The sequence below is a fragment of the Selaginella moellendorffii genome, unplaced genomic scaffold, assembly GCF_000143415.4.
Source record: "Selaginella moellendorffii unplaced genomic scaffold, v1.0 SELMOscaffold_28, whole genome shotgun sequence".
NCBI lineage: Eukaryota > Viridiplantae > Streptophyta > Lycopodiopsida > Selaginellales > Selaginellaceae > Selaginella > Selaginella moellendorffii.
In genome coordinates this window covers 698,743-726,696 of record NW_003314289.1, presented here as the reverse complement: position 1 = coordinate 726,696, position 27,954 = coordinate 698,743, and the positions used below count along the sequence as shown (strand labels likewise).

The 27,954-nt window shown below is 42.7% G+C and overlaps 6 protein-coding genes and 1 non-coding gene across 15 annotated transcripts; 3 read left to right on the top strand and 4 right to left on the bottom strand.

Moving 5' to 3' along the window:
- The first annotated feature begins 4,757 nt into the window (after nucleotides 1-4,757).
- LOC9645255 lies at nucleotides 4,758-7,467 on the top strand. Its single transcript, XM_002975663.2, has 18 exons — nucleotides 4,758-4,873; nucleotides 4,926-4,989; nucleotides 5,045-5,150; nucleotides 5,204-5,266; nucleotides 5,338-5,432; nucleotides 5,492-5,558; nucleotides 5,612-5,674; nucleotides 5,727-5,888; nucleotides 5,948-6,021; nucleotides 6,084-6,163; nucleotides 6,214-6,342; nucleotides 6,433-6,518; nucleotides 6,571-6,702; nucleotides 6,751-6,798; nucleotides 6,856-6,970; nucleotides 7,030-7,118; nucleotides 7,188-7,277; nucleotides 7,330-7,467. The coding sequence occupies exons 1-17, from the start codon at nucleotides 4,795-4,797 to the stop codon at nucleotides 7,272-7,274; spliced, it is 1,539 nt and encodes a 512-aa protein (XP_002975709.1). The 5' UTR covers nucleotides 4,758-4,794; the 3' UTR covers nucleotides 7,275-7,277; nucleotides 7,330-7,467.
- Nucleotides 7,267-9,299, bottom strand: LOC112348297. Of its 3 annotated transcripts, XM_024680552.1 has the most exons (13): nucleotides 9,103-9,299; nucleotides 8,961-9,045; nucleotides 8,835-8,917; nucleotides 8,703-8,786; nucleotides 8,548-8,652; nucleotides 8,439-8,498; nucleotides 8,309-8,371; nucleotides 8,215-8,259; nucleotides 8,097-8,156; nucleotides 7,939-8,034; nucleotides 7,779-7,861; nucleotides 7,658-7,721; nucleotides 7,267-7,605 (listed from the first exon to the last, which is right to left on the bottom strand). In XM_024680552.1, the coding sequence occupies exons 1-13, from the start codon at nucleotides 9,133-9,135 to the stop codon at nucleotides 7,537-7,539; spliced, it is 930 nt and encodes a 309-aa protein (XP_024536320.1). In that variant the 5' UTR covers nucleotides 9,136-9,299; the 3' UTR covers nucleotides 7,267-7,536. The 3 variants fall into 3 exon arrangements, with proteins under 3 accessions (XP_024536320.1, XP_024536319.1, XP_024536321.1); XM_024680551.1 differs by having other exon boundaries at nucleotides 8,703-8,917; XM_024680553.1 differs by lacking the exon at nucleotides 7,658-7,721 and having other exon boundaries at nucleotides 8,703-8,917.
- Nucleotides 9,300-9,307: 8 nt separating this feature from the next.
- Nucleotides 9,308-10,652, top strand: LOC9630065 (calcium-dependent protein kinase 14). Its single transcript, XM_002975662.2, has one exon. It carries the CDS (start codon nucleotides 9,556-9,558, stop codon nucleotides 10,525-10,527), a length of 972 nt encoding a protein of 323 aa, XP_002975708.2. The 5' UTR covers nucleotides 9,308-9,555; the 3' UTR covers nucleotides 10,528-10,652.
- On the bottom strand, nucleotides 10,517-13,516 carry LOC9630064 (origin of replication complex subunit 1B). Of its 4 annotated transcripts, XM_024680550.1 has the most exons (16): nucleotides 12,960-13,516; nucleotides 12,759-12,894; nucleotides 12,559-12,705; nucleotides 12,412-12,513; nucleotides 12,221-12,363; nucleotides 12,065-12,167; nucleotides 11,883-12,005; nucleotides 11,673-11,834; nucleotides 11,566-11,623; nucleotides 11,340-11,518; nucleotides 11,191-11,287; nucleotides 11,069-11,145; nucleotides 10,925-11,020; nucleotides 10,791-10,867; nucleotides 10,662-10,745; nucleotides 10,517-10,604 (listed from the first exon to the last, which is right to left on the bottom strand). In XM_024680550.1, the coding sequence occupies exons 1-16, from the start codon at nucleotides 13,511-13,513 to the stop codon at nucleotides 10,538-10,540; spliced, it is 2,205 nt and encodes a 734-aa protein (XP_024536318.1). In that variant the 5' UTR covers nucleotides 13,514-13,516; the 3' UTR covers nucleotides 10,517-10,537. The 4 variants fall into 4 exon arrangements, with proteins under 4 accessions (XP_024536318.1, XP_024536316.1, XP_024536317.1 ...); XM_024680548.1 differs by having other exon boundaries at nucleotides 11,069-11,287; XM_024680549.1 differs by having other exon boundaries at nucleotides 10,662-10,867.
- LOC112348356 lies at nucleotides 12,569-12,645 on the bottom strand. Its single transcript, XR_002993024.1, has one exon. It is a non-coding gene; the product is annotated as a small nucleolar RNA snoR28 (small nucleolar RNA).
- A 1,088-nt stretch (nucleotides 13,517-14,604) lies between the features above and the next one.
- LOC9645254 lies at nucleotides 14,605-17,050 on the bottom strand. Of its 4 annotated transcripts, none has more exons than XM_024680737.1 (13): nucleotides 16,989-17,050; nucleotides 16,627-16,932; nucleotides 16,478-16,565; nucleotides 16,356-16,421; nucleotides 16,231-16,277; nucleotides 16,117-16,174; nucleotides 15,927-16,046; nucleotides 15,830-15,869; nucleotides 15,445-15,749; nucleotides 15,289-15,396; nucleotides 15,092-15,189; nucleotides 14,881-15,003; nucleotides 14,605-14,832 (listed from the first exon to the last, which is right to left on the bottom strand). In XM_024680737.1, the coding sequence occupies exons 3-9, from the start codon at nucleotides 16,523-16,525 to the stop codon at nucleotides 15,691-15,693; spliced, it is 438 nt and encodes a 145-aa protein (XP_024536505.1). In that variant the 5' UTR covers nucleotides 16,526-16,565; nucleotides 16,627-16,932; nucleotides 16,989-17,050; the 3' UTR covers nucleotides 14,605-14,832; nucleotides 14,881-15,003; nucleotides 15,092-15,189; nucleotides 15,289-15,396; nucleotides 15,445-15,690. The 4 variants fall into 4 exon arrangements, with proteins under 4 accessions (XP_024536505.1, XP_024536503.1, XP_024536504.1 ...); XM_024680735.1 differs by having other exon boundaries at nucleotides 14,881-15,189; nucleotides 15,445-15,512; nucleotides 15,587-15,749; XM_024680736.1 differs by having other exon boundaries at nucleotides 14,881-15,189; nucleotides 15,445-15,512; nucleotides 15,625-15,749.
- Nucleotides 17,051-24,627: 7,577 nt separating this feature from the next.
- On the top strand, nucleotides 24,628-26,645 carry LOC9645252. The gene is made up of 10 exons (XM_024680659.1): nucleotides 24,628-24,897; nucleotides 24,959-25,019; nucleotides 25,086-25,210; nucleotides 25,262-25,373; nucleotides 25,432-25,495; nucleotides 25,557-25,612; nucleotides 25,664-25,771; nucleotides 25,830-25,979; nucleotides 26,075-26,245; nucleotides 26,305-26,645. Exons 1-10 carry the CDS (start codon nucleotides 24,653-24,655, stop codon nucleotides 26,536-26,538), a joined length of 1,326 nt encoding a protein of 441 aa, XP_024536427.1. The 5' UTR covers nucleotides 24,628-24,652; the 3' UTR covers nucleotides 26,539-26,645.
- Nucleotides 26,646-27,954: the final 1,309 nt, after the last annotated feature.

Genomic DNA, 27,954 nt, shown 5'->3' with positions numbered 1-27,954 from the left:
TTGTAAAACCATCATAGCTAACATGTATTAAGATATAGATTCTTAATTGCATAATGTGAACACGAGCAATAAGTTAACACCTTGTTGCAAATCATTTCTCCAAGAAGAGAAGATGATTTATGTGTTTGATCCTTCGTTCCTAAGGACTTTCTTTTCAACCTCAAGCTTATGTTTGCATTGCTTTCGGTCCAATCCAAGAAAAGTTTATAAGAGAGTACAACAATAAATCCAGCCTAAGAACAAGCTCTCATAATATAGCATAAAAAGGTAATCAAAATCTATACTCAAGGAACGAATGCAAAGTCATAGCACCCAAACGTGTACCAACTTGGATTATTGTTTTCATTATACAACGAGACTAATTGCACAATCTCATTAGATAATACTTGCTGAAATGTATCTTTTAATACTAAATGTAGCGCACGCGGTTTTTACCCTTTATCCTATGGTGATTTACTATAGGATAACCACAAAGCAAAACCTAAACCCTCTATATGCCACATGTCACATGCTACATGCTATATGCCATATGTCCAAAGACAGTGGAGTGGAACTCGAATTTCAAAGCCTTATGCCACTAAATGAAGAAACGGAGCCAAACTCCTAAGTATGGAACTAGAATCAGAGCACAGAGCAACTTTTGAGTATACAATCTAAGGAGCAAAGGGACAGGAGCATGGAGTGATTTGAAACAGTTATAGAGCAGCTAACATCCCAATGCTAGAACTAACACACAAAACAGAGGTAAATGGAATTTAGCATTATTTCAGCATATCGGTGGCCTAACACAAAGATATAGGTATTCCACCAACTAGCATGGTATGGAATTTGGGCTTAGACCAAGCCAAATGTAAAACAAAAACAGGTATGCAAGTAAAAGCTATACTATACCTTAAGTTGGTCAACCATGCTTGACCTACCCACTATCCCTACTATACATTTAGAAACCCCCTTAAGGAATGCATGCTTTGGGCTTTCACTCTCAAGCATCCTTAGTATTAGGAGTAATGTAGAGACTATCCTAAACATAATGATATGCCTAAATTCATAATTTAACACCATTCCATATTTAGTAAGTTTCAAATTAATCCCAAAAACTACTATAGATATGCCAAATTAGCAAATCTAGACACTTTCTATAAATAGCAATTGTGACTAAATTGAATTAACACAAGATGCATAATAACAAAGGTGTTTAACAAATACAGTAAACTATTATTTGGTGAATATTGAGGAACTAAGCTCAATATTTTAACACTAGCAAGTGCAAGCCAATATAGGAGTTTAATAAACCAAGCCGAATATACTCAATAGATGAGTTACTACTTTATGTTTATCCGATTTAAGTATATAGCTATTCATCAATTTTTCAATTAGCTTGAATGGAGACTGATAAAAGATCCAACAATACTGATTTCCTATCGTTGTGGCAGTAAAATAAATAACTTTTGATACCTAGAGTCAAATTCATAATAGGGATATAGAAATAAGTATATTAATTGGGGTTTAAACCCTTGTTTATATACAAAGTTAAATGGACCAGATTAAGTCCTAAATATTTTGAAACTGTTTTAAAGTTGTGTTAAAGAGAGTTAACCCATCAAATTCTTTTGAAAGAAAAGTGTAGGGTTTGGCTTATGGCGTCTTCAGCTGAGCCCATGGAGGTGGATGATCCGGTTTCTGGCTCTGTGGTTGAGGGCCAAATTAGTGCGGTTGAGGTCCAAATTACTGCGGTCGAGGGGCAACTCGAGCAACCAAATGATCCCAAGAAGGAGAAGCGCCTGGTCAAGAAGGAGGAGCAGCTGCGCAACAAGCAGGAGCAGCTCCGCGGTCTCTTACTGAAGTCGAAGGGTAAGCCTTTGGCTTTCATTGTTTGTCTTTCCTTTTTAGATCTCTTGGTCTCTTGCAAATTTTGACTTGGCGTTGTTTTTTCTTGCAGAACCAGGCAAAGCAGATGGGACTGTGGCTCATGTAGATAGTCTCTTGGATAAGTTTTGGGATGAGTTACCCAAGCCAAATCTTGAATATCTCAAGCCGGATGGGTTTCTGGTGGATTTCCTGGTTTGTAAAGTCCCACTGTCAAAGGCTCCTACAGATGAATACCCCCGCCTCTTGTGGCATGCACTAGACCAGCCTTTTGAAGCATCCAAGCATATCATGGATGTAACTTCCAAAGCGCGGCCGACCCTCACTGTTCTCTTCAATGTGTCGGGATCGGGGAAGACCAGGACATTATATGAGATCGCTGTAGCACAGCGTGGGCCCTTCTTTGTGGGGTGTGTTGGAGCTGAAGGTTCAGGAGATCTCAAGTTAGCGGTATCAAAGTTGCTGAAGCTATATCCAACTGGAGGCATTCCAGAAGTTAGTGCTGCAATCTGTCTCAAAGCTATGCTCATTAGCAGGTTTTATTTGCTACGTCATCTGGAGAAAATGGACAGTACAGGTCAAGCGTGGCTGTTTAAACAGGTTGCAATGCCTTTATTCGAGCATAAAGATCCGTTTATGTTGCTCCCCAGTAGACTTTTGGACCTTATACGGACTGAAAGGGACTTGAAACTCGTTGAAGGTAATTTCCAGGGGGTATTGGATCGTTTAAGAGGGAGCTGGGATGGTCCGATCATCTTTGATGAGTGCCAAATTATAAACACTTGGTTAGAGAAGCGGTTTTCTTCGCCAAGTCTTGGATTTTGCACGAAATCATTCCTTGATATTCTCATTCCTGCTCTCATACATAGTGGATTTAGAAAATTCTACTATGCAAGCACCGAAGCTATGCTGATTAGGCCACAGGATATCTCCCGCACCCTAGGGAGAGCTTCTATTATCGTCTTTCATGGATTTGGTGGGTTCATCACTGTCGAGGACTTCAAGACCTATGCTGGCAAACTACTCCAAAGTGTGGATGGCATTGATATGCAGAGGGTTTGTGATTTGTACAAGGGGAGGTACAAGTTCTTTGTCACAGCGCTTGAGCATTTCATTGGGAGCAAGCGTCCCTTAGAGCAGGCAACAGAATTTCTGATAGACTTTTTTGAGAAGATGTGCACCTCAAGTACAATCAGTCGTTCTCAGCATGGTAAATCAAAACCAGAACTCTACATGGATGGGGGACGTGCTGTTTTTCCAAAGGCCTCAAAATGTTGCAGCACTCAAGGAGCTAGAGGTGATACTGTATCATCAGATGTTTGGGTCTATGTCCACTCTACTCAACGTCAACAATCTATCTCTTAGCCTTGTGAAGTTTGGGTTAGCCTGGCTAAGCAGTGGAAATAGTGTTGCACTGGAGGACTTGGATAAATTCTCTGCAAAGCAGGATAGAGACACTTGGATCAGACTTGAGGAACCTGCCATCTTCCGAGCTCTTTTCCATTACTTTTGGAGTCAGCCAAGAGTATTTGATACAACAACAGCAACAGCTATTTCAAGTCATGAGGACCCACGAAGGGCATCATCTGACCATCCTGATAAGCAGCAGTTTAACGCCAAGGGCCAAGGTAGTACCGTGACAGTCGGTCTAGAGTCTCAAAGGCAGGTGGCTATGGGTCTTATGGTTGCTGGCGCACTGGACGGAAAGGCTGTTCCTGCAATATATTTTGAGGTTGCAAATGTGGTGAAACCACGCGTTGCCACAAAACTTGTGACAAGGATGTGCGGTAAAAGTCACATCCATGGCGCCAACTGCTATACACTTGAGAAGTATCTCAAGGGCGTTGAAGGGCAGGCTAACGTGTTTCCAAGGCCACAGAAACGGCAAAAAGTTGAGGACATACAGCCATTATGTAAAAAAGTTGACATACAGCCATTATGTGGAGCAAAAACGTGTCTTTGTATCTGAAAGACTAAATTATGGTGAGATAAGGGTAATTGGGTTTCTTTCTTTTTTAAAGTTTATGCCACATGTTTTTAGAGTTTGTGGAATCATGAATTTGTATGTGGAATTTTAAGAAAATTTTGTTTACGTTAATATATTCAGCTCTAGCTAACACTGGTGTAGAAGCTTCTGTCACGAAATCGCAATATGGAAGACTTGAAGAGAGGATAAAGAAGGAAAACTTTCCATGCTATGTAAAAGATCAGCCTTGGAGAGCATTAGATTTCCATGGCGCTCGTCACTGTGGAGCCTCCGCCCTCGTATTAGCTTAGTGTTGGAAATGAAAAGAAATTATCCTTGATGACTAGGTTGCTCATACAAGTTGTGTAAGTCTGTGTTCTCATGAAACATGTAGATAGTGGGAGTGTTGCTCGATCCCGTTGAGAGCCGCAGCAGGCACCTCAAAGGATAAATTCAAGCGCAGCTCTGGAAGAGTTACAAGAAGGGGTTGACAAGGAGTTTTATTTCTTCACACACAAAAAAAAAACAGCGTTTTTTCTTAGGTGTTCTTTGGAAGGAGTTATCTTCTTTATGACACAATTGCATTTAGCCGATCAGTGTCACGAATGGCAGATTACCACAGACATTGCATTCAATCAAATGTTTTCGTAAGCCCTGAGAAATAGATAAGAGGATTAGAAGAACAAAACAAAAATAAAAGGAAGGAGAGAAAAGCTCGACCAGTTCTTTTTTCAGATTGTTGCTAGAGATTTTCAAGGACTCGTTTGATTCACTGAGCTCAAGCTCCAGTTTGACACACCTGGTTTTAATGAAAATTTCTTAAGACCTATCTATAATCGAAGAAAATCCTTCTGTTACTTCCTATAAAAAGTCGACTTTAATTATTTTCCCGCCATAGCTACAAACCCTAGTTATATCTTACGGATCTAGGGTTTTGCGCTCTGTTTCTCTGTTCTCGCGCGATGGTGGGGATGATGGCGATCGACAGCGTCGACACGAATCTCCTCTTGGTGGAGGCCTCTGATCTCGCCGCGCATCCAGGTATCGCATTCTTGTCTCGATCCCTTCTCCCTTTCACCCGCGCATTTGCCAGGTGCCCTCCCTGAGAGCTCTGTGTCGGATTTCCTCGCGAAATATCCGTTTCCAGTTCTCTTCAGGTAAGATCTCTGGTTGTTGTGGGATTTTTGCGATCGAATTCGTCTTGTTGGACAGCGTGCTATCTACTGCAGAAACTCCAGAGCTAGTGAGTGCTATTGTCAATGCTGTCGAGAAGATCTTACAATCGCCGTTTGGACACAGCATGCTTATCGGAGTACTCGTAAGCTCCTTCCTCGTCTTAAAGCTTACGATTCTAACCTCCTTTTGCGTTAGCCTTATGCCAATGCTGGTTTAAACGCGGCATCTCCACAGATTCGTCGTCTTGCATGCTTCTCCGTGAGTAGGAACTTATGCTTTCACGTTTCGTGTTCACTGCCTTTTTTTTTCTCTCCTTGGATTCCTGGCAGATAACGAAGTATCTGGAGGATGGTGATTCAAGTTCTGTTCAAACAGCAGCGGATGCTGGCATCATGGACCCGTTACTGAGCACTATATGTGACGAGTAAACAAGCATACTATGTGTGTGTGAATGACGTCTCACGTTTGTTGGTTTTCTTGCAGGGACTCGAGCGTGGCAAAAGAAGCCTCAGATGCTATTGAGAATCTAGCAAAATCAAGCGCTGGACTTGTACGTAGTCCGTAGTCTCGTTATAACTCTCTAGCTGACTGGTGAGATTATAGGAGGTCATTTTTGGTGCGAGCCAGAACAGCCTCAAGGAGCTCGCAATTCACGGATCATCTTTGGTATGTCCTGACCAGTCGTTATGTATTAATCACCGGGTTCGTTTTCATGCAGGTTCAAATCCGAGCGTTGTCTCTGGCAGCACGAATCTTCGGACTATCGGATGTAGCGGCAGCGGCAGTCCAAACATCTGGGATCTTGTCCGTTTTAGAAGGTCAACTAAAAAATTCTAGTGATACATTGGCTCAACTGAACGCTTTCGAAATTCTGAGCGAGGTATTTTTCCTTTACTTTTGTTTTTACTTGTTGTTTCCTTAACGTAATTTGATCTGTAGCTTGCCGAGACACCTGCTGGCGCGAGGCTTCTCCTTGCTGGTACATTCGTTTCTCAGCTCGTTTTTTGGATCCAGTGAGCTTGTTAATATGTTTTCCTCTCTTTTAATAGATTCTAATACTTTTTATCTCATTCAGGAATGCTGAAGTGGATAGTATGGTGCGTTCCCGCTCGATGCAAGTTGCGTCTAGATTGATAAAAACTATTTCAGAGCCTGGTACGGCACACGAAATGATTGTGACTTGAGCAGTTTTTGTTTGCATGTAGATGCACTGCAAATCATCGATGCGATTGGCAACTGCCTGGGGCGTGTGGAAAATTTCGCGAGAAGTTCGGAAAGGTGGGACAAGGATGAAAAGGACGCTGCACTAGATGCGCTTGGTCAGATTGGATCATGTGCGTAAGTCGTTTCTTTTGTCGTTGTTTGGATTTGACTACTGTTCTCCCTCTCTTGTTTTCTTTGTCCTTTTAAATTGTGTGAAATAGTTTCGCATGGTGCTCAAGTCCTGCTGCTCCGCGGTGCGAGGCCACCAGCGCTTTATGTTGTCCATTCGGCTTTTAAACCAGAGCTGGTAGGCTTTTAAATTTTCCTTTTCTGTTGCAAAAGCTAGTGCTTTCCTGCAGGCTGGTATTCATGCTCTGGCATTAATCGCAGGATCCGAAAGGGAAGATGTTCTCCTGAATGAACAAGCTGAAAACGTTCTGCGCGATCTCATCTTTGACGCCATCCATGTATCTTCGCAGAAGACGCTTTCGGTAAGCCGGCCTTCTCCAACCGACTTTAATTCCTTTGTGCTCGTTCAGAATTCCCTTCTTCACCTCCTCAAACAAACGGCCGAGTTGCGTCAAGCTGTAAGTGCGAGACCATCAACTTTCCAAAACTGAATACGTCAAACAATGTTATTGCAGGTGTATAGGCTCCTTGTCCCGCTGGCTTCCAGAACGTGGTGCCTGCTGGAAGTCAGCTCCAACGATGGTTTGGTCGATTTCATCGTCGACTCGCGTATCGAATCGAGCAAACAAGGTAATTATTTTTCTCTCCACGGGTCGTTGGCAAGAGCTGAAGTTCAATGCACACCACAGGCATGGAATGGAGGCACGCTTGCTGTGCTGCTCTGGCCACCGGATTGAGACAAGCCATCCTGTCAGTACGTGGCGATACACTGGAAAAGGTTCGTCTCCGTTTGATCCTTTCTCTTTTTCTCTCATAGCCTCTTTGTTTGTCTTATGCGTGTTTGTAGCTGAATGAGGCAGCTCGCAGGGGTCCTTACCTGTCCAAGGACCACGCACAAGCGATTCCAGTGGTCGCCACCCAAGAGAGGTTTTAAATGGTATGTTTTTTATAGCAGAAACACTGGTCTTATATCAACTCGTTTGTATCAGTGAAGCCCGGCTTGGATCATTGCACGTACACTGCACTATCTCCGTTTTGTCATTCCTAGCACTGGGTACGCTTTAACTTTCTTCTTTTTCTTTGTTCGTTCTTTTCTTCGCAAGGCCGGTGGTAGCTCGTTTTTATCTGCCGCTTGAATCTCTTTCATTGTCGCGGCGCTCGTTATGTCAAATTGGTCCCCCACAAGGTTTCCTTTTCTATCGCCTCCATTGACATGAGCTGACAATGTGCTTGAGCGCCAAGAGAAACGAGCAAAACATTACCATCTGCAAGGCAAGGACGATGTGAAAACTGCCACCAGTGGCGGAGAATTGGTACCTGAAACAACACGAGGCTTATACAAAGCCGGTGGCGATAGCAACACCTCGAGACGAGAGAGCCTCTGGAAAGTTTTGGGCGATGTTTTGGAACACGTATGAGAGTGGGCGATAGACTTTACCTCGGCTGACGAGTTTGAGACTGCGACTCCACTGGCTTGAGCGCAAAGGTCTCGCCGGTTTTCTTGTTCTTCATAACGTACAGCTAAGACAAGAGAGAGGAATTTGTGTGTGGAAAAGCTCGTTAGAGCGAGACTAACAAAATGGAAAGTGGACTCTCACCTCGTCAATAACTTTAAAAACTTTGAGATCGTCTGTGCTGTCACCGCCAACATCGTGGCCGAGGACCACCACGTCTTTTAGTGCCGCTGACGGTGGCTGTGTGGCACATCGAGGCAAACGAATTAATACAATGATATAATGATCATGCATTTGCTTACGTGGTTTTCCGGTAACAGCTTCGAAGAGGGTGTCGCGTCCTCCACACTCCAAGACATTCCCTAGAGTGGTAAAACACAAAGATAGTCATGGATGATAAGCACGCAAAACACGTCTTACGTTTGCCTTCACCTGCGTCATCGTGGAAGGCTGTGCCACATTGTTCTAAACAAAAGGATAAGAAAGCATCAAACGGAAGTTCGAGAATACGTACGGTTTTTGTTTTAACTTGCACTGGATCTTCGGCACTGTTCTTCAGCGCCAGCTCGGGATGCTCCTAGTAGAAGATAACGAATCAAATTATTGCTTTTCGCATCCATCTGACTTACTACATGATTATATACCTTTCTAATCTTCTTTGCTTCTTGCCTGGTGAGAACAAACTCCGACAAATCCACCTCAACCTGTGAACTTCCATGGTAGAAAGTAAGAAATCACACAATGACACGCTACCTTATATTCAACTGATATCGTGTTCCCAGTCGCAGCTTGATGAACCGCGACAATGATGTCACATATCTCTTCTACTTGGATGCTAGAGAATAAGTAATCGTACTCCTGCACCAATAAAACTTTGACCGACAAAATGGAAAAGGAATCTATAAGACCTGCGGGCAGCACAAGATGAACTGATGGCTATACTTGCTCCGTACGATGTGCACGACAGCACAAATGTCAATCCGGCGCTTGCACTGCACCGTGAGCCTGCTTTTAAAGTTGTAGACCGCCAGGTTACTCACCACCATCACTCGAGGTTGGACAGCCCCCTTGTTGTTGATTTTCTCAACCCAGCCACTGTACTGTATCTCCTCGTCGGTAGATCCTGGAAGAAAACCACATCAACAAACAAGTTTAATCTTTCGTACCAAGTTGAGCTGCGGCAGCCGAAAAATGCCGGGTCCCCTGCCACTTCAGATGATCATGGCTCGTGGCTTCACCAGAGGTAGACCCCTGTAAAAAATAAAACACGAGAACGTATCAAACAAATGGATCTGGCAAGAAACTTACGGAGAGCCTCGTGAGTTCCTGGCAGCGCGCCATGTCGGGAGAGCCACTCGTAGCCGCGAAGTGTGCTTAATTCACATGATGCTTCACCTTCGCCTTCCAGAGCTTTTGAAACTTTTCCCGGATGGCCAGCCGTAGGATTCCGTCACAAGCCACGGCCCGGATTCCGTGTCGTAAAAGGTCGCAGAAGGCCAACAAGGAACAAGCTTCGAATCTTCTGTACGTCTGCTTGACCAATTCACTCCGTTTTAATGCGTGTACTACCTCGCTTCGCTTCCACAGTTCTTTTTGAGTGTTCATCTGTTAAACCAGAGCTGTCAGTTGCTTGTAGCTGCTAATAACTCGGATCAATGCGAACTGTTCCTTTTCATGCAGCTCCCATGAGCTTCACATGTCGCACCCCTTATATAAAGACTACGGCTAAAAAAAACGCTCCAGAGTCCACCTTTATCAGTGATGTGCTTCTGCGTTTTCTTCTGCGGACTCGTCCCGTGTATACACTCCGCCAGGGGGTCCCTTTGTGAGAAATACAAGCTGGGGGAGGAACTCGGCCACGGCGCGTCTGGTGTAGCGCAAGTCTGCATAGACAGGATCACAGGTGAGGAGCTTGCTTGCAAAAAAATCACAAAAATAGAACACTTGCACCAAGATGAGGTCGGGATTCTCAAGCAGCTGTATGGCCATCCAAACATAGTGAAGCTGGAAGCAGCATTTAGCGATGAAAAGGAGACTTACCTTGTCATGGAGCTCTGCAGAGGAGGTAGCCTGTTCTCGAATGGAAGCCTTTTGAGTGAGATGGAAGCTGCTCAATTGTGCAAGAACCTGATGGAGGCCGTCAAGTTTTGCCACTCCAATGGAATAATTCACAGGGATATCAGCCTCAAGAACATCCTGCTGGGCGACAACTGCTTCAAACTAGCCGACTTCGGACTTGCAGCACACTTCCAGCCCGGAGAGTATCTTTCGGATCTCATAGGAACTCTCTGCTACATGGCCCCCGAAGTTTTCAAGCGGAGATACAGCAAGGAAATTGACATCTGGAGCTCTGGCGTCGTTATCTTCGCAATTCTCAGTGGAAACTTCCCCTTCCATGGCAACACCTTCAAATCGACTATACACGCGATCGAAGCGGCCAGGATTGATTTCGACCCGGAGTATTGGTCCAATGCTTCACCTTCAGTAAAGGATCTGATTAGAGGAATGCTCCACCAAGATCCAAGGAAAAGGCTTACTCCAGAGCAGGTCCTCGATCACGACTGGGTCGTACATCACACCAGCGACGAAGCCAGGAGTTCGCTTGCAACGATCAACACGCGAAGATACTTCGGCTCCAAATCAGAGAAGAACTCCTCAAGTTTTTCGTTGTCCCAGGTAGCCAGAGATCTGATAGTGTGCGCGAAACTTATACTCGGGCTCATTCCCAATTGAAGGCGTTGTATTAAGATAAATACTTTGTGATCCACGGAAGATCAAGGCAGTCTCTTAACGCGAAGGAAACGTCATCACTAGCCAGGGACGGGCGTCAGCATTGGAAAATATAAACACAGAGGGAACTCCACTACCTGGGGAAGTTTAATTGAAGTTTCTGCAGCCTGTGCCTACTCCCCGTTTCACAGAGTAGCAGCCGACACTCCCCGAGTTTGCACCTGAGTTCCCACAAGTTACACGTGAACACGGAAAACAAATTGTACCCGATGGAGAGTAGAACGTCTTTGTCTGGGGGTTGCTCGCCATTGTTAGAACACAAGAGACTCTGCGCTCTTGAAACCTGGAATCATGATTACTGGCTAGATGATAGCTGATGTATATAATATCATGTACATACTTGGTCAAAAGTTGTTTCAACCATGCCGGTCCTGTGATACTCGTAAACCATAGCAACGAGAAATATTTTTGCATGCTTAGAACACATTCGCATTGCCTAAGGAAAGAATGTTAGTAACAAAGCAAAGCTTTCTAAGTCGACGACCTGAACATGCGGTGCCTGGAACATTTCCGTAACAGCGGCCTCCACGTCGGCCATTCCAATCAATCTAGTGTTGGATTCTGAGCAACGGTCAGGACATCCGAAAACATTGCATGTACATCTACCTTCCAAGTCTCCAGATTTTTGTCGGCACTCCGCAAGCTCTGCAGCCCTACGACAGAGCTCCAACGCTCGTCGTGCATCACCAGATACAGCAGCAACCTCCAAAACACAGTTCCGATGAGAACAAATTGTCAGGCGTTCCTGTCGTTACCTTGCGTGAAGCAAACTCTACTGCTGCCTTTTCAAACGCCTCAGTCCCTGATAAACGGAAACTAATAATCTCCTGCAGCTGAATGTACGAATAGGGACTAAAAGACACTCTCTGAAGTCCCATTCTACTGGCAATTCGTGGTAGCAAACGCTCAGGCAAATCTATCGTATTTGCAATTCCTAAACAAAAAAGCCTTGAGTTTCAGCAGAATGTATTCAAAACGTACCGATGACCATAAGACGCGAGTTTGGTCGACAAGGCCAGTCAAAAAGATTGTAGAGAACCTGCGAGTAACCGTAGAATGTTCAACGATTTGATGAAGTCAAATCTTACGGATTGTGAGCGCGTAACCAGAAGATCCAATTCATCGACCAAAAGAATGCAGGGTCGACTATCGACCCCTCCCAAAGATTTGCAGTTCGAAAACCGTTCATCGAGTAGCTGCAATGCCCTCTTCCAGCTCAATCGCTGGCCAGTCAGAGCTTCATGAAGAACCTGAAACTCTGTATGAAACACCTAGAATAAGTCAAGCTGCGCAATTACCGTGTATGTTTGCTCCGGCGACGTGAGACGCAGCCCGTTCATCGCCACAAACCGATATGGCTGGATTTCCTTCGTGCTTAGCTTCTTCTCCATCCGCCTCATGACATCCAAAACAGTAGCTGTCTGTGGAACATTGATACCATGCATCAACATTAATCACATGCATTGCAAATTTATCATACCTTTCCAGTTCCTGGGACACCGCTGATGTAGAGACATTTTCCAAGATTCTCCAACCCTTCTTTTAGAGCATCCGTTACAAAAGCTTCAATTTCCTTGCATTCCCTGATTCACGAAGATCAGGACCACGACCAGAAATCTAAAACGAATACGCGTACTTTTCACGACAAGGCAAAGAGCCTGGAGTTGTTGAAAGTGAAAGTGCAATCTTTGCCTTTTCGATTTCAGTCAAATCCTTTCCACTGTCTTCGGGAAAGATCTTTCGCCGTAAAACCTCAGATCCAGTGACTTCTGTATGAGACTGATATAACAAAATAAAAAACTTTTGCATCGTAAAGCCTACATTTACCTTTCTTTTTGGTGTTTTGTTCGGTGTTTTGTTTGGAGTGGAAGACCTCCGCTTCTTGTTCGAAGCCTTACTCTCCTCGTGCTCTTCGAAGTCGTGGTCAGCCTGCGTTGTGTGTAAAAACCAACAACCTTATAGATCAACGCGTACCTCCTCTACCAAGTCGACAATTCTCTTAAAAGTGTGCCACTTCATTTCATAGTCATACTCGCAGTAAAACACATCATCCCCTTCGTTGCTAGCTTTAGAAAAATCTTCTGGGGAAAAGACATAGCAATGCCTGAGAATCGATTCCACCTGTAAATGAAACGAAAACAAGCAATCACAAACAAATCCTTTGGAGCGAGCACCTCATTGTGATCGACATGTTTCGTGCGAAAAAGTTCTCTGCTTCCATTGTGCGGCTGCCTGCCTGAAGCAGTTTCCTCGGGCACAAGATACCATCTTCCAGAAAACCAAGGTGAGCCATCAGCTTCCATCCACAGCCTGAAGAACAACAAAAGAAAAAGATGAAGTTAGCGAGCTGGTCTTCACAAGTTTTTTTTTTTCACCTTTCGATACGAGCAGCCCAAAGCTCCTTAGCCAGTAGTCTCTCTCGCGCAGTTCTATGCCTCCGCCGACTTGGTTCTTCCCCCACGGCTTCTTTCTTCTCACACTTGAAACAAATCCAATCTCCTCCTGGGACTTCTTCCAACGGAGGCTCCAGGCAGCCGAGATGGAAGCCACCGAGACAAGCATCACACTCGATCATGACCTCTCCTCCAACTTTCCCACACACCCTACAATCTTCCACTTCCTCGTCAGACTCATCACGCTCAGCGGACTCTAGCTTCCTGACGTAGACATCCTCCCCAACCTCAAACACGCCATCGTTCCATTCGATCCTAGAAACATACTTTCTATCGCCATCCCTGCTCTTTCTCCTCGATCTTGCCCTTGGCAGCACAGGCGAAAATCCAAGATCGCGCTTCACAGAGCGCGGGGCTGGAGAGAGGCCGAGTGATTGCGAAGATTTGGGTGATGGATCGCAGTGCGAGCTGGGAGACGCAAACCTGGGCGACTGGCGACGGGGAGCCGGCGGCGTCCCCGCATTCCTCCCCCGCATTGTCTGTCGAGAAACCCTGATAAGCCCTAAATATTTCCCGCCCAAAGTAAGACATTCTAAAATGTCGCTCTCAACAGACGTTTTCACACAAAGCAGTAGATAAAACACAAACTTGTTCATTGTACTTGTTTTATAAGTTTTGAATATTTTGAGGTTAAAACTAACATAACACACTATTAGTTTTTTTTTAAATTTAACTATTAATTAAAATATTGAAAAATTATAACAAATATATAAAATTGTTAAATTTACTTGGTTATTAGAATATAAAGATTAAATAATTTTTTAAAATAGCATACTAAAATCTATCACTCTTTTATTTATTTTAATTATTAAATTTAAATGTAATACATTTATTGAGAAAAAAATAAAATCTAAAATGCCTAAACTACTTGGAAATCAAGACTTTTTAAATCATTTGAAATTTTACTTTGAATGAATTTAAATGTAACAAATTTATTAAAAAATTTCAAAAAAGAAATTGCCCAAACCATTTGAATATCTAAACTATCAAAACAATTTGAAATTTTACTTTGAGTGACTTCATTATTTAAAATTTCTATTTGTAATAAATAATGAATGAGCCATCACTTCTCTTTATTCTAAAAGAAAATCTTTAAAATAATATTAAATTAAATGTTTTTGTAATTTTATAAAATTAATTTATTATTACTATTAATTTTGGACTATTCAAGAAAATTTAATATCTAATTAATCTAATCTTGATATACCATTAATTTAATACATTCTAACCACATCAAAATAATGTTATCTACTCCTCATTCATTATATCTCCATTCTAAAAAAAACTAGTACTAAAACAATACTTTACCAATTTTAAAAAATTTCTTTGATATTCTCTCTCATATTAATTAACTAAAATTTAGAATAACCTTTGTGATTGTACTTGTCAATTACACCTCTAAAAGAGCTATCTACAGTATTCATGTTTATCTTTTGACATTCATTTATCACTAATGTAAATTATTATTTTTGCAATCATATAAAGTATTTTACTGAATTTTAATTTGATTGAAATCATATATCCTGAATCCTTGTGCAGGAAATTCGTGGAGGCAGTAAGAAACAGCTTTCAGCAAACATCCCCAAAGGTACACTAGCATTAAATAAAAATGATTTTCCAGTGCGAAGAAATAATAATCACAAGTCATCAAGCCATGATCCTCTTGAGCACCGGATGCAGCTACCAGCAAGCACGAAAAAATACAAACAAAAACACGTAGGAATGACAAAACGGATGATGTGCGGACGCGCAATGATCCAAGCTGGGCTCCTTTCTTGCGAGTGCAGAATTTAGGCTGGAAAACCACAAAACTTGATGAAAGGCACTGCTATAAGAGACATACCATTTAAAACGTCTCTTGCTTGGATGTGGTCCTAACACCTGCGAGCTGAGAAAGAAGAGAACGGATCAACTGAAAACAAAAAGTAAACCTTTTCCTGTGTATCGCCACGCACTAGCAGGATGGCTGCCTCAATCCGGTGGCCAGAGCAGCACACCAAGCGTGCCTCACCTGCGTGTATTGAATCCCGTAGAGAGACAGAGAGAGCAATTACCTTTTTCGTCGATGAAATCGACCAAGCCATCGTTGGAGCTGACTTCCAGCAGACACCACTTTCTGGAAGCCAGTACGACAATTGAGGAGCCTATACACCTGCAATAACATTCTTTGAAGTAAATGCTTTTCGAAAGGTTAGTTGATGGTCTCGCACTAACAGCTTGAAGCAACTCCGCCGTTTGTTTGACGACTTACCGAAAGCGTCGTCTGTGGAGATACATGGATATGAGATCGCGCAGAACGTGTTCAGCTTGTTCATCCAGGAGAACACCTCAATCCTGCGACTAACGCATGAACAGCAGCCTGCAGGAGAGCGTTTTTGCAACAGAAAAAGAAAATTTCAAAGCCTACCAGCTCTGATTTAAAAGCCGAATGGACGACATAAGGTGCCGGTGGCCTCACACGGCGAAGCAGCAGGACTTAAAAAGGATAAAAATAAAAGAGAGACAAAAGAGTAGTCAAATCCAAACAACAGACACTAGAAACGACTTACGCTGACTAAGCGCATCTAGTGCAGCGTCCTTTGCATACCTGTCCCATCTCCCGAACGTCTCGCGAGATTTTCCATGGTCATCCCGAGAGGCGTACCAGGCTGTATCAGTCTAGACGCAACTTGCATCGAGCGGGAACGCACCATACTATCCACTTCAGCATTCCTGAGTGAGCGTATTAGAGACAATTAGAAGAGAACGAGCTCACTAGATCCAAAAAAAAAACGAGTGAGAAACGAATGTACCAGCAAGTAGAAGCCTTGCCCCAGTAGGTGTCTCAGCAAGCTACAACCAATACCGTTAGGAAACAACAAGTGTTTGACAATAGAAAAGAAGATATACCTCGCTCAGAATTTCGAGTTGGGCCAGAATTGAATAGTTGACCTGCAAAACCGGTGCCGCTGCCGCTACATCCGACAGTCCGATGATTCCAGCTGCCAGAGATAACGCTCGGATTTGAACCTGCAGGAAAACGAGCAACGGATCAGGAGAAACCAAAGATGATCTATGTCTTATATCGAGAACTACGTACACGTCTAGCGCTTGGCTTTGCTAACTTCTCAATGGCTGCTTTTGCCACGCTCGACTCCCTGCAACAAATCCAGCAAACATGAGCGTCATTCACACACCTAGTATGCTTGTTTACTTGTCACATATCTGTTGCTGTTTGCACAGAACTTGAATCGCCATCCTCTAGACACTTAGGAAGGTATCCAAGAGGGAAAAACTTAGAGAGCAATACGAAACGTGAAAACATAAGTTGCTACTCACGAACATGGAGCATGCGAGACGACGAACTTGTGGAGATGCCGCGTTTAAACCAGCATTTGCATAAGGCTAAAAACAAACAGAGAAAATTAAAATCGTAGCATGAAGGCGAGGAAGGAGCTTACGAGGATTTTGATAAGCATGCTGTGTCCAAACGACCTTCTGGACAGCATTGCTCTCACAAGCGCTGGAGTTCCTGCGGTGAATAGAACCCTGTCCAAGAAGACGAATTCAATCGCATTCGATCCCACAAAGAAAGACCCAGAAATCTTACCTGGAGAGAACCGGAAACGGATATTTCGAGAGGAAATCCGACACAGAGCTCTCGGGAAGGGCGCGCGGCAAATGCACGGGATCGATCGCGACAAGAATGCGATACCTGGAAGCGCGAAGAGATCAGAGGCCTCCGCCAAGAGGAGATTCGTGTCGACGCCGTCGATCGCCATCATCCCCGCCATCACGACGCGAAGAACAGAGCGCAAAACCCTAGTTCCCAAGGAAAGAAAGGTTCTTGTATTGCAATTGCAAGAAATCGATGGATGCACAGAGCTGGATCGTCGATCGCATCTTCAATACATCTCTGGACAAGACGAGCACCAATTTCAAGCATAGATCACGCCAAATCGAATGACTCACCGCTGGAATGCCGAAGCATTCACACCATAGCTTCAAAACACGAACACGAACACGAACACGGCATTCAATTTTTTGAACACGAACATGGAACACGGAAATGAACACGGATAAACACGGGTGAAAACACGAATATTCTCTAGAATATTTTACTTATCACTCCATCTCATCTAGAAGCTCCTCATTAGCAGGATCATCATCTTCGTCTTCGTCCTCTTCTTCCATAGCTTCAATATCAGCATTAGTAATTTGAGGAATACTTCCTGTCTGGCTCAATCCCACAAACTTGTTATAGGAAGTGTGGCTCCCTATCAACTTGGTATTACTGGCCACAAATACCAAGTCTGCAATCCGGCTCACTGCTAAGCAATTCCTTTTCTTTGAAGTGATGTGCCCAAAAATGCTAAACAGTGCCAAAGATGTAGTGCCAAGCAGCTAAGAATTATGGCAGAAGCAATTTAAGGAGAAAATTTGGGAGAGAAAATCTACAAACCTGGAGACAATGATCAGGAATTTTTTGCAGTGAAATCAAGCGTGGCTGAGCACCATTCCTCCCACTCCAGCGCTAGAATCCTAGAGAGGGCATTCCCAGCCCAAGAAAATCGCCATAGATCGCTGGAAAAACCTTTTGATTGATCGCAGGAATTTTTGATTGATCGCAAGACAAGAAAACATCAAAGCGCAAAACACTCACGTTAACCACGTGAGCTATTGTTTTAGAACACGGCGTGGTCACACGGTATTTGACCATGTTTCAACCGTGTTTGGAGCCATGTTTTGGAGCATTGACCGAGTCAATGAACACGGCCCGTGTTAACACGGCTGGGGGCCGTGTTCGTGTCACCATGCCAACATGCCGTGGTGCACGGTGTGTTTTGAAGCACTGATTCACACGCACAACAAATCTCTAGTAGGCACACCAAGGCACACCACTAACTAGGGAGATGCCCCTGGAGACAATGGGATTAAATCAAAATGTTCAATGTAGGCATTGAACTCTTCTATGGGTGGTGGAGTTGTGAGGAATCAATTCCCATAGGTGTCGTAGGTTAAAGGATTCTGAAATCATGATCAGAATAATAAAAAGTTCATTGGATAATATTGAGTTTGAGATTGAGTCTACATTGGAGTTCGAGGCTGAGTCTGAGACCAAGTTTGAGATCTGAGATTAGGTCCAAGACCGAGTTTGAGATCCAATCTGAAACCGAATTCGAAGTCAAAGTCTGAGATTGAATTTAAGATTAATGTTATATTAATACAGGCTGTGGGGTGAAAGCTTAAAGCAACTATCTCTCAGGGAAGGGCCACTTGGTTCCAAAAGTATAGTAAAGATAATGAGGCTCAAGACCCACTCTTGAAAGAATTATTTACTAGTGCTTTCTAACTGAGTTAAGATTAGAATTGAGGGTTGGTGCCCTTTGGTGAGAGTGAGTATGGATTTAGGAGGTGTTAAAAGATGCCTCCTAAAGATGTTTTTGGCTCATGTGGAGTGGTGCCCTCACTTAAGTACAATGTGGTTCATTGGTCCTTACTCCTTCCTAAGGGCTTAGGCTTTCTTTTTTAGGATGGAAGTAAAGGAGTAAAGGTACTTATATTAGGTTGTTAGGCTATAATGTTTCCCCCAGGGTGTTAACATAAAAGCACTCAAGGTTAAGGTTCCATAATCAAATCTTGTTTACCAAAGGATGTTAGGAACATAGAGTTTTAATGTGCTTGGCTATTTGTGCTTAAGGAGAATGCAATTGAACCTAAAGTCCAATTTAACCTAAAGGGGGATTAGAAGAGAATTTAGGAATCTATAAATGGATGGGTAACATTTCATTACTCGTGAAGTGAATAGTTAAATCCAAGTAGGACGAGGTAAGTTGGCAAATTCGTTATTAAATATACAATGAGAAACTTAAAAATTTACTAAATATGAAATGGTGCTAGATTGCAAATCAAGACACAAAAAACAACACTATAGGGTTCAAAACACTCTTTACATTTCATAGGCAGATTTAGGCATTCATTATAAATAGTATATAGATCTGAAATAGTACACACATAGGGCATGATACCAAGGGTGTCTTAGCAAATACAATAAATTATCATCCCAATATCATGGGGGTTTTTAACACTAGTAACTGCAAACCAACAACATAAGTTTTTCATCATTGTATCAAATATGCTTGATTAAATGACAAATTAAAATATCATTCCTTAGTGCTTTTCTGGTCTAAGTGCACATGTGATAATCAATTTCTCGATTAGCATAGGTGGAGACTAATAAAAAGTTCAACAACATTGACTTTTTGCTGTTATAGTAGTAAAAGAAGAATATTTGAAAGGACTCACCAATGGATAAATTTTGATACTTACAATCATATTTACATCAATGGTTTTAAACCCTAAAACTCAGATCCCACTTCATTACTTTTAGCACAAGGATGCTCCATAGTTAACTTATTGAAGCACAAATAGATTTTAATTATGGTTTGAGATCACACTCTATAGAATCTGGGTGAGAGTCTCCATGGTCATAAAACCTTAAGCTCAAAATATATCATAATATAACTAAAAGATTTTTTGCACTATTTTTCTGGGATTAAATTAGTTCAATACCAAATTATATGAAACATATTTATAACATGCTTTATTTCTCAAACTAGTTTTTTCTCAATTTTAATATTTAATTTTTTAAAAAGTTAATTGACTTTATTCAAATTTCATTTAATATATGGTTTCTAGTTGTGTTTTAATCTTTTTTATAAAATCAGATTGACAGTGGTTTTTAAATATTTTAGAGTATGGTTTATTTAGTTTTGGTTTGCTTAAGTAAAATTATAGGACTGGAATGGTAGTGGATATACCTAAAATATTCTTGGATATTCTAGAAAATTCTACCATCTAACGGTTATTATTCATTTAGATTAATCTTGTATTTATAATTTATAAACTTTCTTAAACCCTTTTTAGTATATTCTTTTTTATTCTATCATCTAGTGGTTGATATGCAATAAGATTAATCTTGTATTTATAAATTACAAACATGCTTATAATTATAAACTTTATTTGCTCAATTGGATTAATAAGTACAAATAACACTAATATTAAGCAAACCAAGCATTGTTACATGCAATGCATAACAATTTATTTATCGGTTTAGTATATTGATTATTAAGAATAGGTTTACAAGTTGGTTTAAATTGAAAAGTAGTTGGATTGTTAACTGGTTCTTACTCAAAATAATAGTGTGATCCAAAATGCAAACCACAATAGACTATGAGGAAATGTTGTGTTCATGTCATTGAGGTACTCTTCTAAATGTCTATTATTTGGCAAATTCTGGAGCATTTAAACCTCCAATACATATGTCATAGCATCCCATTGGTACACTATATAAACTCTATAAACTCATATATAGTGGAGTTGAGTATAACTTTAAGCTATTGATACTAGGTCATGGGATAAGTATTTGATAAATATTCTTCTATAATTTTAAGCAGAGTTTGCCTAAGTGGGTCATTGGGCTTTGTGCTCAGTAAAAGGAATTGTATTAAACATTACAGTAAATTAGGTTACAAGTTTATGAAATTTATTATAACATTTAGTTTGATATATAGCAATTGTGTTTCATACAAAGGATCAAGAACAGGCAGGTCCACTTAATGTTCCTTCATATATTAGCTTATTGATTAATGAACCTTAAATGCCTTCCATCATTTAGAATTATCTAAGGTCCAAATCAATAGTTACAATGTAATATTTTTGATAGTTATCAGATTGGATTCAATATGAATCACTCACTTTTATATATAAACTAGGTTTTTTTTAATGTTATTTAAACTCTTACACAACATGTAAGTACATTAATCATATACACTAATTTTATTTTTATATATATATATATATATTTATTTATTTATTTATTTGGGATTGAATCTAGTCCATCCAGTAAGCAGGGGTCTAAACCCCAATTAATATATCTATTCTTATATCCCAAACACTCAAAAACATAAATCATAAATGAAATTTGTTTTATAAAATATAAAAGATAAACTTTTAAAAAAGGATAAGATAAAAGGTATAAAGGTTTTTCATTTGTTGTTTCCAGGCGTTTGTTTCATGGAGATGGATGATCCGATTTCTGGCTTGTCAAGGGAAATCCAGGAAGTTCAACGGCAGATTGCTGTGGTTGAGGGCCAAATTATTGAGGGGAAACTCAAGCAACCAAATGATCCCGAGGAGGAGGAGCAGCTGCTCCACGACAAGGCGCAGCTGCGCAAGAAGGAGCAGCAGCTGTGCGATCTCTTACTGAAGTCCAAGAGTAAGCCTTTGTGGATGTAGGCTTTCATTGTTTTGTCTTTCCTTTTTAGATCTCTTGGTCCGTTTTTGAGTGTCTCATGCAAATTTTGACTTGCGTTGTTTTTTCTTGCAGAATCAGTCAAAGCAGTTGGGACTGTGGCAAATATAGAAAGTCTCTTGGATAGCGCAAGCCAAATCTTGAATATCCCAAGGCGGATGCGTTTCTGGCGAATTTCCCAACGTGTAAAGTCCCACTGCCAAAAGATCCTACAGATGAGTGCCCCTGCCTCTTGTGGCATGCACTAGACCAGCCTTTCGAAGCATCCAAGCGTATCATAGAGGGAACTTCCAAAGCGCAGCCGACCCTTACCGTTCTCTTCAACGTGTCGGGATCAGGGAAGACCAGGACATTGTATGAGATCGCTGTAGCGCAGCGTGGGCTCTTCTTCGTGGGGGTCTCTGACACTGGTATTGGAGCTGAAGGTTCAGGAGATCTCAAGTTAGTGGCATTAAAGTTGCTGGAGCTGTATCCAACTGGAGACATTCCAGAAGTTAGTGCTGCAATCTGTCTCAAAGCTTTGCTCATTAGCAGGTTTTATTTGCTGGGGCAGGTGGAGAAAACGGGCTATTTGACAGGTCAAGCATGGCTCTTCAAGCAGGTTGCATTGCCTTCGCTCGAGTACTTGTACAACTTCAAAGATCCGTTCAAGGCGCTCACTGGTAGACTTTTAGACCTTATACGGACTAAAGACGATTTGAAACCCATTGAAGGTCAGTTCCAGGAGGTACTCGATCGTTTAATAGGGAGGGATCGTTTAATAGGGAAGTGGAATAGTCCAATCATATTTGACGAGTGCAAGATGATAAACCGCTGGTTGGAAAAGCGATTTTCTTCGGTAACTCTTGGAAGTGGTATGAGATCGTTCCTAGATATTCTCGTGCCTGCGCTGATAAATAGTGGATTTCGACAATTCTACTATGCAGGCAGCGGGTCTAGTATGCTTACCGTGGCACGGGATATCTCTGCCACTCTGAAGGGGAAAGCTTCTGTTGTTGTCTTTCATGGATTTGGTGGATTCATCACTGTTGAGGACTTCAAGCTCTATGCTGGCAAACTGCTCCAAAGTGTGGATGGTATTGATATGCAGAGGGTCTGTGATTTGTACAAAGGAAGGTACAGGTTCTTTGTCACAGCTCTTGAGTATTTCATTGGGAGTAAGCGTCCCTTGGAGCAGGCAACAGAATTTCTGATTGCCTTTTTTGAGAAGATATGCACCTCAAGTACAATCAGTCGTTCTCTGGGAGGTGTACCAAACACATCAGGATTGGAAGTCTACATGGATGAGACGGTTCTGAGGGATGTGGAGCTGTTTTTTGAAAGGACTCGGAATGCTGCAGCGCTCAAGGAGCTAGAGGTGATAGTGTATCACCAGATGTTTGGGTCCATATCCACTATACTCAACATCAACAATCCATCTCTGAGCCTTGTGGAGTTCGGGTTAGCCTGGCTAAGCAGTGGAAACAGTGTTGCGTTGGAGGACTTGGATAAGTTCTTTGCAAAGCAGGATAGAGACACTTGGATCAAACTTCAGGAGCCTGCTGTCTTCCGAGCTCTTTTCCATTACTTTCGTAGTTGGCGGCCAACAGGCTTTGATGAGTTTTGTCAGCAGCAGCTTGCGACAGTGGGTCTTGAGTTTGATAGGCTGGCGGGGATTATGGTGGTTGACGCATTGGACGGAAAGGCTCCTGTAGACTTTGTTTCTCGCTTTCTTCGGAATCGCAGTGTGGAACTGCGGAACAGCACTTTTCAAGTTCCCGCAATATATTTTGAGAAGGCAAAGGTGGTGAAAGCACGCGTTGAAACAGAAGTTGTGACAAAGATGTGCGGTAAAAATCACACCCATGGCGCCGACTGTTATACACTTGAGAAGTATCTCAACGACGTTGAAGGGCAGGCTGACTCATTTCCAACGGTTCTCTGGACTGGTGATGGTGCCTGGGATGGCTTTCGTCCAGACGCATTGTTTTTTCTCACCAATGATTATGAGTCGAAGCGGCAGCTCATGCCTTGCTTGTTACAGATGAAATCCAGGACTGATACAACTCCTCAAGGTGAAATTTCAAGTGCTCTCGATTTGATGAATTGTAGGAAAAACGAAGATGAAGGTTTAAACAGGCTTATAAATCTTGCTTCAGAGAATGGACTGCTGCGACTGGCAGTTTTGCCTCATACGGAGCAGGATCTAGAACAGTTTGGTTTCAACTATTTTACCGGTCAACGCCCTAGTGGTGCCCCACAGAAACAGCAAAAAGTTGAGGGGGCGATACAGCCATTATGTGGAGTGATTGGTGGCAATAACGTGTCTTTGTATCTCAAAGAGTGGTTGACTGACTTCGGTCTGGGTTCTCAAAGCTAATGTATAAAAAATCTGAAAGTTTGTATCGAGAACCTGTAAGTTCGCATTGTGAACCTGTTTAGCACAAGGAATACGAAAGAATTAAACTAGCAACGCTTAGTTTCTCCCAGCGTTGTCAAGAAAAGCGAAAAACAATAACTGACATTATCGCTGCTCCTTTGAGAAGGCCCCTTGATCTTCTCTTCTGATGAAGAAGAAACGAAAAAAAACAAGAGAGAAGACGCACGATTTCGTGGAATTGAGCTAGCAAATCCACTTCTCACCCCTGACTTGTTTCAGTGCCGCCACCACCCTCGAGTTCTCTCTAGCGATTCCTTTCTAGAAATTCTATCCTTCCATGTCGCCAGAGCCTTCTTCTTAGCCTCTACTCTCACACTCTCAGCATCGATCACTATATTCTCTAACGAGTTCTTGCCATGCCACTAGAAAACCACCCCCTTGTACTGTGAATGTAGCGCTTGCTGCTAGCCCTGTGCTCTAGAGACCCATCCCTGACTGTCTCTATCATCGTTAGCTTTCCCAAAGAGATGGAATCCATCCCGGGATGGAGCAGCCATCTGGCTCCTCCTCCGCGCGGATAATCTCCACTGTCTTGTCCAGGAATTCGTGGAGCTGATCTTGGAGGCGAACCTGAGGTGTGATCGTCGGCGGCGCCTTCTTCTACCTGGCGTTCGATTCTAGGCCTAGCAGCGGATGGAGTGAGCGAGCTATAGTCCACGACGCAGCTGCGCAGCCGCTTCTCTTCCTCCTCCACTTCGCTCGATTCTTGCATCGATCGCTTTCTCATCTCCAAAACCCTAGGAAGAATGCGCTCACCTCTCTGGATCCAGCAATGCGCGGACGATCTAGACGAGCTAGCTCCGCTCCTCCAGCGCTCCAAGATCGCATCGATCGATCGACCGATCGTCTCGCTAGGGTAAAGCATGGTTATTTCGAGGGTTTTTGGTGTTTGAAAGAGTCAGGATGGGCGAGGCGCTACTGTCGACCCTTCCAGCTGGAGGAGATCATTGCGCGGCTTCTTCTGCCAGGGGAGGCACTGGATTCGCGACCGTCGCAGCGTCATGGCGCCGGCGACGAGACAATCCCAGGTTTTCTAGCTTCTCGAGTTCCAGGGGAAGATCTGGAAGACGTCTCGTGGTTACATTCTCTAGCAATTCGGAGCCGCAAGGAAAGAATGATAGCCTCCAGCTCTATGGACAGATCGAGAAGTATGCTGGTGAAAGAATTTCGATGAATTGCCTCGTTTTCATGCTTGTTCTTTCTTTCTAGGGTTTTTGTGGACTCTGCGATGAAAGCACAAGGAACTCTTGGACGCTGGCAAGAAATCCAAGTAAGCTCTACTTTTTTTTTTTTCTTTCGCGGAGAGAGCACTGGTGATTTTGTTTTTCTTCTCCAGGGAGCATGGATTCTAAGACCGAGCAAAGGAGATCCTGTTGGAGTTGTCCATTTTGTGGGTGGTGTTTTTGTGGGAGCTGCTCCACAGATCACGTATCGCTTGTTTCTGGAACGCCTTGCAGAGAGGTGAGAGTTTCGTATTGATTTTAACTCTCCATCTTTTTCTTTTCCATGCAGAGGATTCTTGATCATAGCAACGCCATTCGCGAGTGGCTTCGACCACTTGAAGATCGCTGACGAGACGCAGTTTAAGTTTGATCGCTGCATAAGAGCCTTGAAAGAGCAATCTGTAAGTTTGGTTCTTTTTTCTGTAACGCATCTTACAAGCTGCTTGTTCGTGTTAGCAGTTGGAATCACTGCCTAGCTTTGGTGTCGGGCATTCTCTAGGAGCACTGGTACATCTTCTTATTGGTTGTATTCCATCGACCCGACCCTCTTGAAGGTTCTGTGTTCACTCTGGTCTATGTCACAGGAGCCCGTTATGCAGTGGAACGGGCAGGCAACGTTCTGATGTCTTTCAACAACAAGGTGTGTATTCTTCTCGTTCAAAAGCATAATTAACATCCCAGCACTGTTCAGGGGGCCAAGCAAGCAATTCCTTTGTTCTCACCGGTTGCAGTTCCAATGGCTCAAAACCTCGGGCCCCTCCTCACACAAATCAGCAACTCTCCCACCGTTCGCTTCGGGGTAATCGTTCTACATTTCATGCAATCGCTGTGTGTTTTTAAGCATTTGCTTCTCATAGGCAGAAATGGCAAAGAGGCAACTCGAAACTCTCAGTCCGCCACTCGTGAAGCAGATCCTTCCTCTTGTCGAGCAGCTTCCCTCCTTGTACATGGAGCTGGCAAACGGTAAAGAAGACTTCACTCCAACCGTAGAAGATGCAACTAGATTGGTACAAAACTATTTTTTTATTTTGTGTGTGTGTGTGTGTGTGTTTCTCGTGCTTTTGCTGAAACGCTTGAGCTAATGTTTGTGTCAATTGTCCAGATAAGATCCTACTATGGCATCAGACGTAATCTACTGGTGCGTTTCAAGGACGATGTGATCGACGAAACTCCGGAGCTGGCCAAGATCTTGAGCTCGAGCTCTGCTGTGAGCATGAGCCTCGACTTGTCAGTGAGGACGTTATCTGGAGATCACGCCAGGCCTCTCCAGCAGGTGATACTTCTCTCCAAGAAAACACTCCAGTTCTTGCAAAGTTTCTGATAGTTTAACAGGTATTTCCCGAGGTTCCTGGCGTGATGGCTGACGCTGTGACGCGAGGAAGCGATTTGCTAGCATCGCTAGCGGCGGGCACTCTTTTCGAAGGGGTGGCCAAAGAGGTTGGGCAGACTTTTGGATCTGATCCAGCGTCTCAGCGGCTTCGCCAGCAGCTTCTGGAAGATATCGAAAACTTGGTGGAAGAAATCGCAGCGTGGATGCTATTGTCGATACAAAGCCGTGCTGAGTAACGAATATGTATGTAAGTGTGTATATTAATTCTGATTTAGACCCTGCATGGTTGACAAAACAACTATAGGAAATATACTAATCTTCAGATTTTGAATGGTTGTGAAAATTGTGCAAGGTCTATGGACAAAAAAGGCATCTCATAGATGTTGAAAAGTTTGCTCATGATTTATGTGCTTCTATCCTTGAAAGTATGGTTGTCTTTGAGGTTTTGTCATGGCTATCTGTAGTATCCAGAAATACGTTTTGGGACACCAAAATAACTTGATGTGTTGTGGTAATTTGCGACTGATTTTGGTGAATTTAGCTAGAAAGTGTATCTGTAAGTTTTAGAGTGGGTAAAAGTAATGAACCATATAGCATATTCTACCATCTAACATTTCTAGCATACTTTAGACGAGACTGATCTGAACGCAGGAAGGCTGAACGAAACTGGTGTCAACCATTTGTAGAAGATCTAGTTATGGAATCTCAGAAAGTTTTTCCCTGCTCATCTCTTAAGTGTTACATTCCCAGCTTGCGAGCAAAGGCTACGAGTGTGACGCTTTTTTTGTGAGCTCTCTCGTACGTCCCTCAGATTGTGGAGGAAGACCTTGTGTCCAGATGGCAGAAGGATAGAACTGTAGGTAACATCAAGCGTTGTGTAGCTAGCTTTTATTTTTTGTACAAGGTCAGATCTGGAAGATTTGCTTTCTAGAGCAGCGAGAAGCGGATGAGTAACTCAGTCACTGCTCTACTAAACCCTGAAAATAATTAATTTAAATTAACCTTTTCCACTTTAGGGTTTCTAAGTGCAATCTTCGTAGCTAATGGCTCTTGTCGTGTTCATGAATGTCAGGGATTGTATCTGCGACTTTTTTGGGACACTCTGGGCTGGGCTGCTTCTGGCATTCCAGAATTCCACAGTTGCAAAAGGGAAGAGTGATCAATGAAAACAAGACTGTTCCTTCGCTCCAGCACTGGTGCAACCAGTTTGGTGATAGGATTATGTTTGTTTGGGATGCTTTGGACCACGAGGAAAACGATACCGAGCAAGACAGGAGCCTCAAGGACAGAGCCAGAGACAGGCTAGAGTGCCTTGTACTGTGCAGTTAGCAACATGGAATGCCACTGAGGATAGTGACTAATTAAACTTGGAAATGGTGAATGACTACAAAGAATAAATACCTTTAAAATATACATCTGTTTTTTGCAATATGCCTTCTATAAGTAACTCTATAAGTACATGGCAATTTAACAAACCATTTGTGGACATAATTGAACAAGTTTTGACAAGGTTACTAGCAGATTAATTCCTTACAAAAATCTAAATACAATTTAGAGTTGTGAGTGTTTAGAATATGGAAAGGGAATACAGAAAATGTGCATATCAATTAGCCCAACAACCCTAGTTTATATACAGGAGCGAGTGGTCTGGA

What these genes read in the sequence shown, in the direction of transcription:
- LOC9645255 (XM_002975663.2), top strand. Translation starts at nt 4,795, where the DNA reads ATGGTGGGGATGATGGCGATCGACAGCGTCGACACGAATCTCCTCTTG. An exon ending in GCATGCTTATCGGAGTACTC is followed by an intron (nt 5,151 to 5,203) that starts GTAAGCTCCTTC and finishes CTTTTGCGTTAG; the next exon opens with CCTTATGCCAATGCTGGTTT. An exon ending in GTCGTCTTGCATGCTTCTCC is followed by an intron (nt 5,267 to 5,337) that starts GTGAGTAGGAAC and finishes GATTCCTGGCAG; the next exon opens with ATAACGAAGTATCTGGAGGA.
- LOC112348297 (XM_024680551.1), bottom strand. Translation starts at nt 9,135, where the DNA reads ATGGCGCGCTGCCAGGAACTCACGAGGCTCTCC. An exon ending in GGCTGCCGCAGCTCAACTTG is followed by an intron (nt 8,918 to 8,960) that starts GTACGAAAGATT and finishes GTTTTCTTCCAG; the next exon opens with GATCTACCGACGAGGAGATA. An exon ending in TTTTTAAAGTTATTGACGAG is followed by an intron (nt 7,862 to 7,938) that starts GTGAGAGTCCAC and finishes CTCTTGTCTTAG; the next exon opens with CTGTACGTTATGAAGAACAA.
- LOC9630065 (XM_002975662.2), top strand. Translation starts at nt 9,556, where the DNA reads ATGTGCTTCTGCGTTTTCTTCTGCGGACTCGTCCCGTGTATACACTCC.
- LOC9630064 (XM_024680547.1), bottom strand. Translation starts at nt 13,513, where the DNA reads ATGCGGGGGAGGAATGCGGGGACGCCGCCGGCTCCCCGTCGCCAGTCG. An exon ending in TCTTTGCCTTGTCGTGAAAA is followed by an intron (nt 12,168 to 12,220) that starts GTACGCGTATTC and finishes TTCGTGAATCAG; the next exon opens with GGAATGCAAGGAAATTGAAG. An exon ending in TGGTTACGCGCTCACAATCC is followed by an intron (nt 11,624 to 11,672) that starts GTAAGATTTGAC and finishes GGTTACTCGCAG; the next exon opens with GTTCTCTACAATCTTTTTGA.
- LOC9645254 (XM_024680734.1), bottom strand. Translation starts at nt 16,525, where the DNA reads ATGCTGTCCAGAAGGTCGTTTGGACACAGCATGCTTATCAAAATCCTC. An exon ending in CAGCAACAGATATGTGACAA is followed by an intron (nt 16,175 to 16,230) that starts GTAAACAAGCAT and finishes GATTTGTTGCAG; the next exon opens with GGAGTCGAGCGTGGCAAAAG. An exon ending in GGCAAGGCTTCTACTTGCTG is followed by an intron (nt 15,750 to 15,829) that starts GTACATTCGTTT and finishes ACGCTCACTCAG; the next exon opens with GAATGCTGAAGTGGATAGTA.
- LOC9645252 (XM_024680659.1), top strand. Translation starts at nt 24,653, where the DNA reads ATGGGCGAGGCGCTACTGTCGACCCTTCCAGCTGGAGGAGATCATTGC. An exon ending in CTGGAACGCCTTGCAGAGAG is followed by an intron (nt 25,211 to 25,261) that starts GTGAGAGTTTCG and finishes TTTTCCATGCAG; the next exon opens with AGGATTCTTGATCATAGCAA. An exon ending in ACGCCAGGCCTCTCCAGCAG is followed by an intron (nt 26,246 to 26,304) that starts GTGATACTTCTC and finishes ATAGTTTAACAG; the next exon opens with GTATTTCCCGAGGTTCCTGG.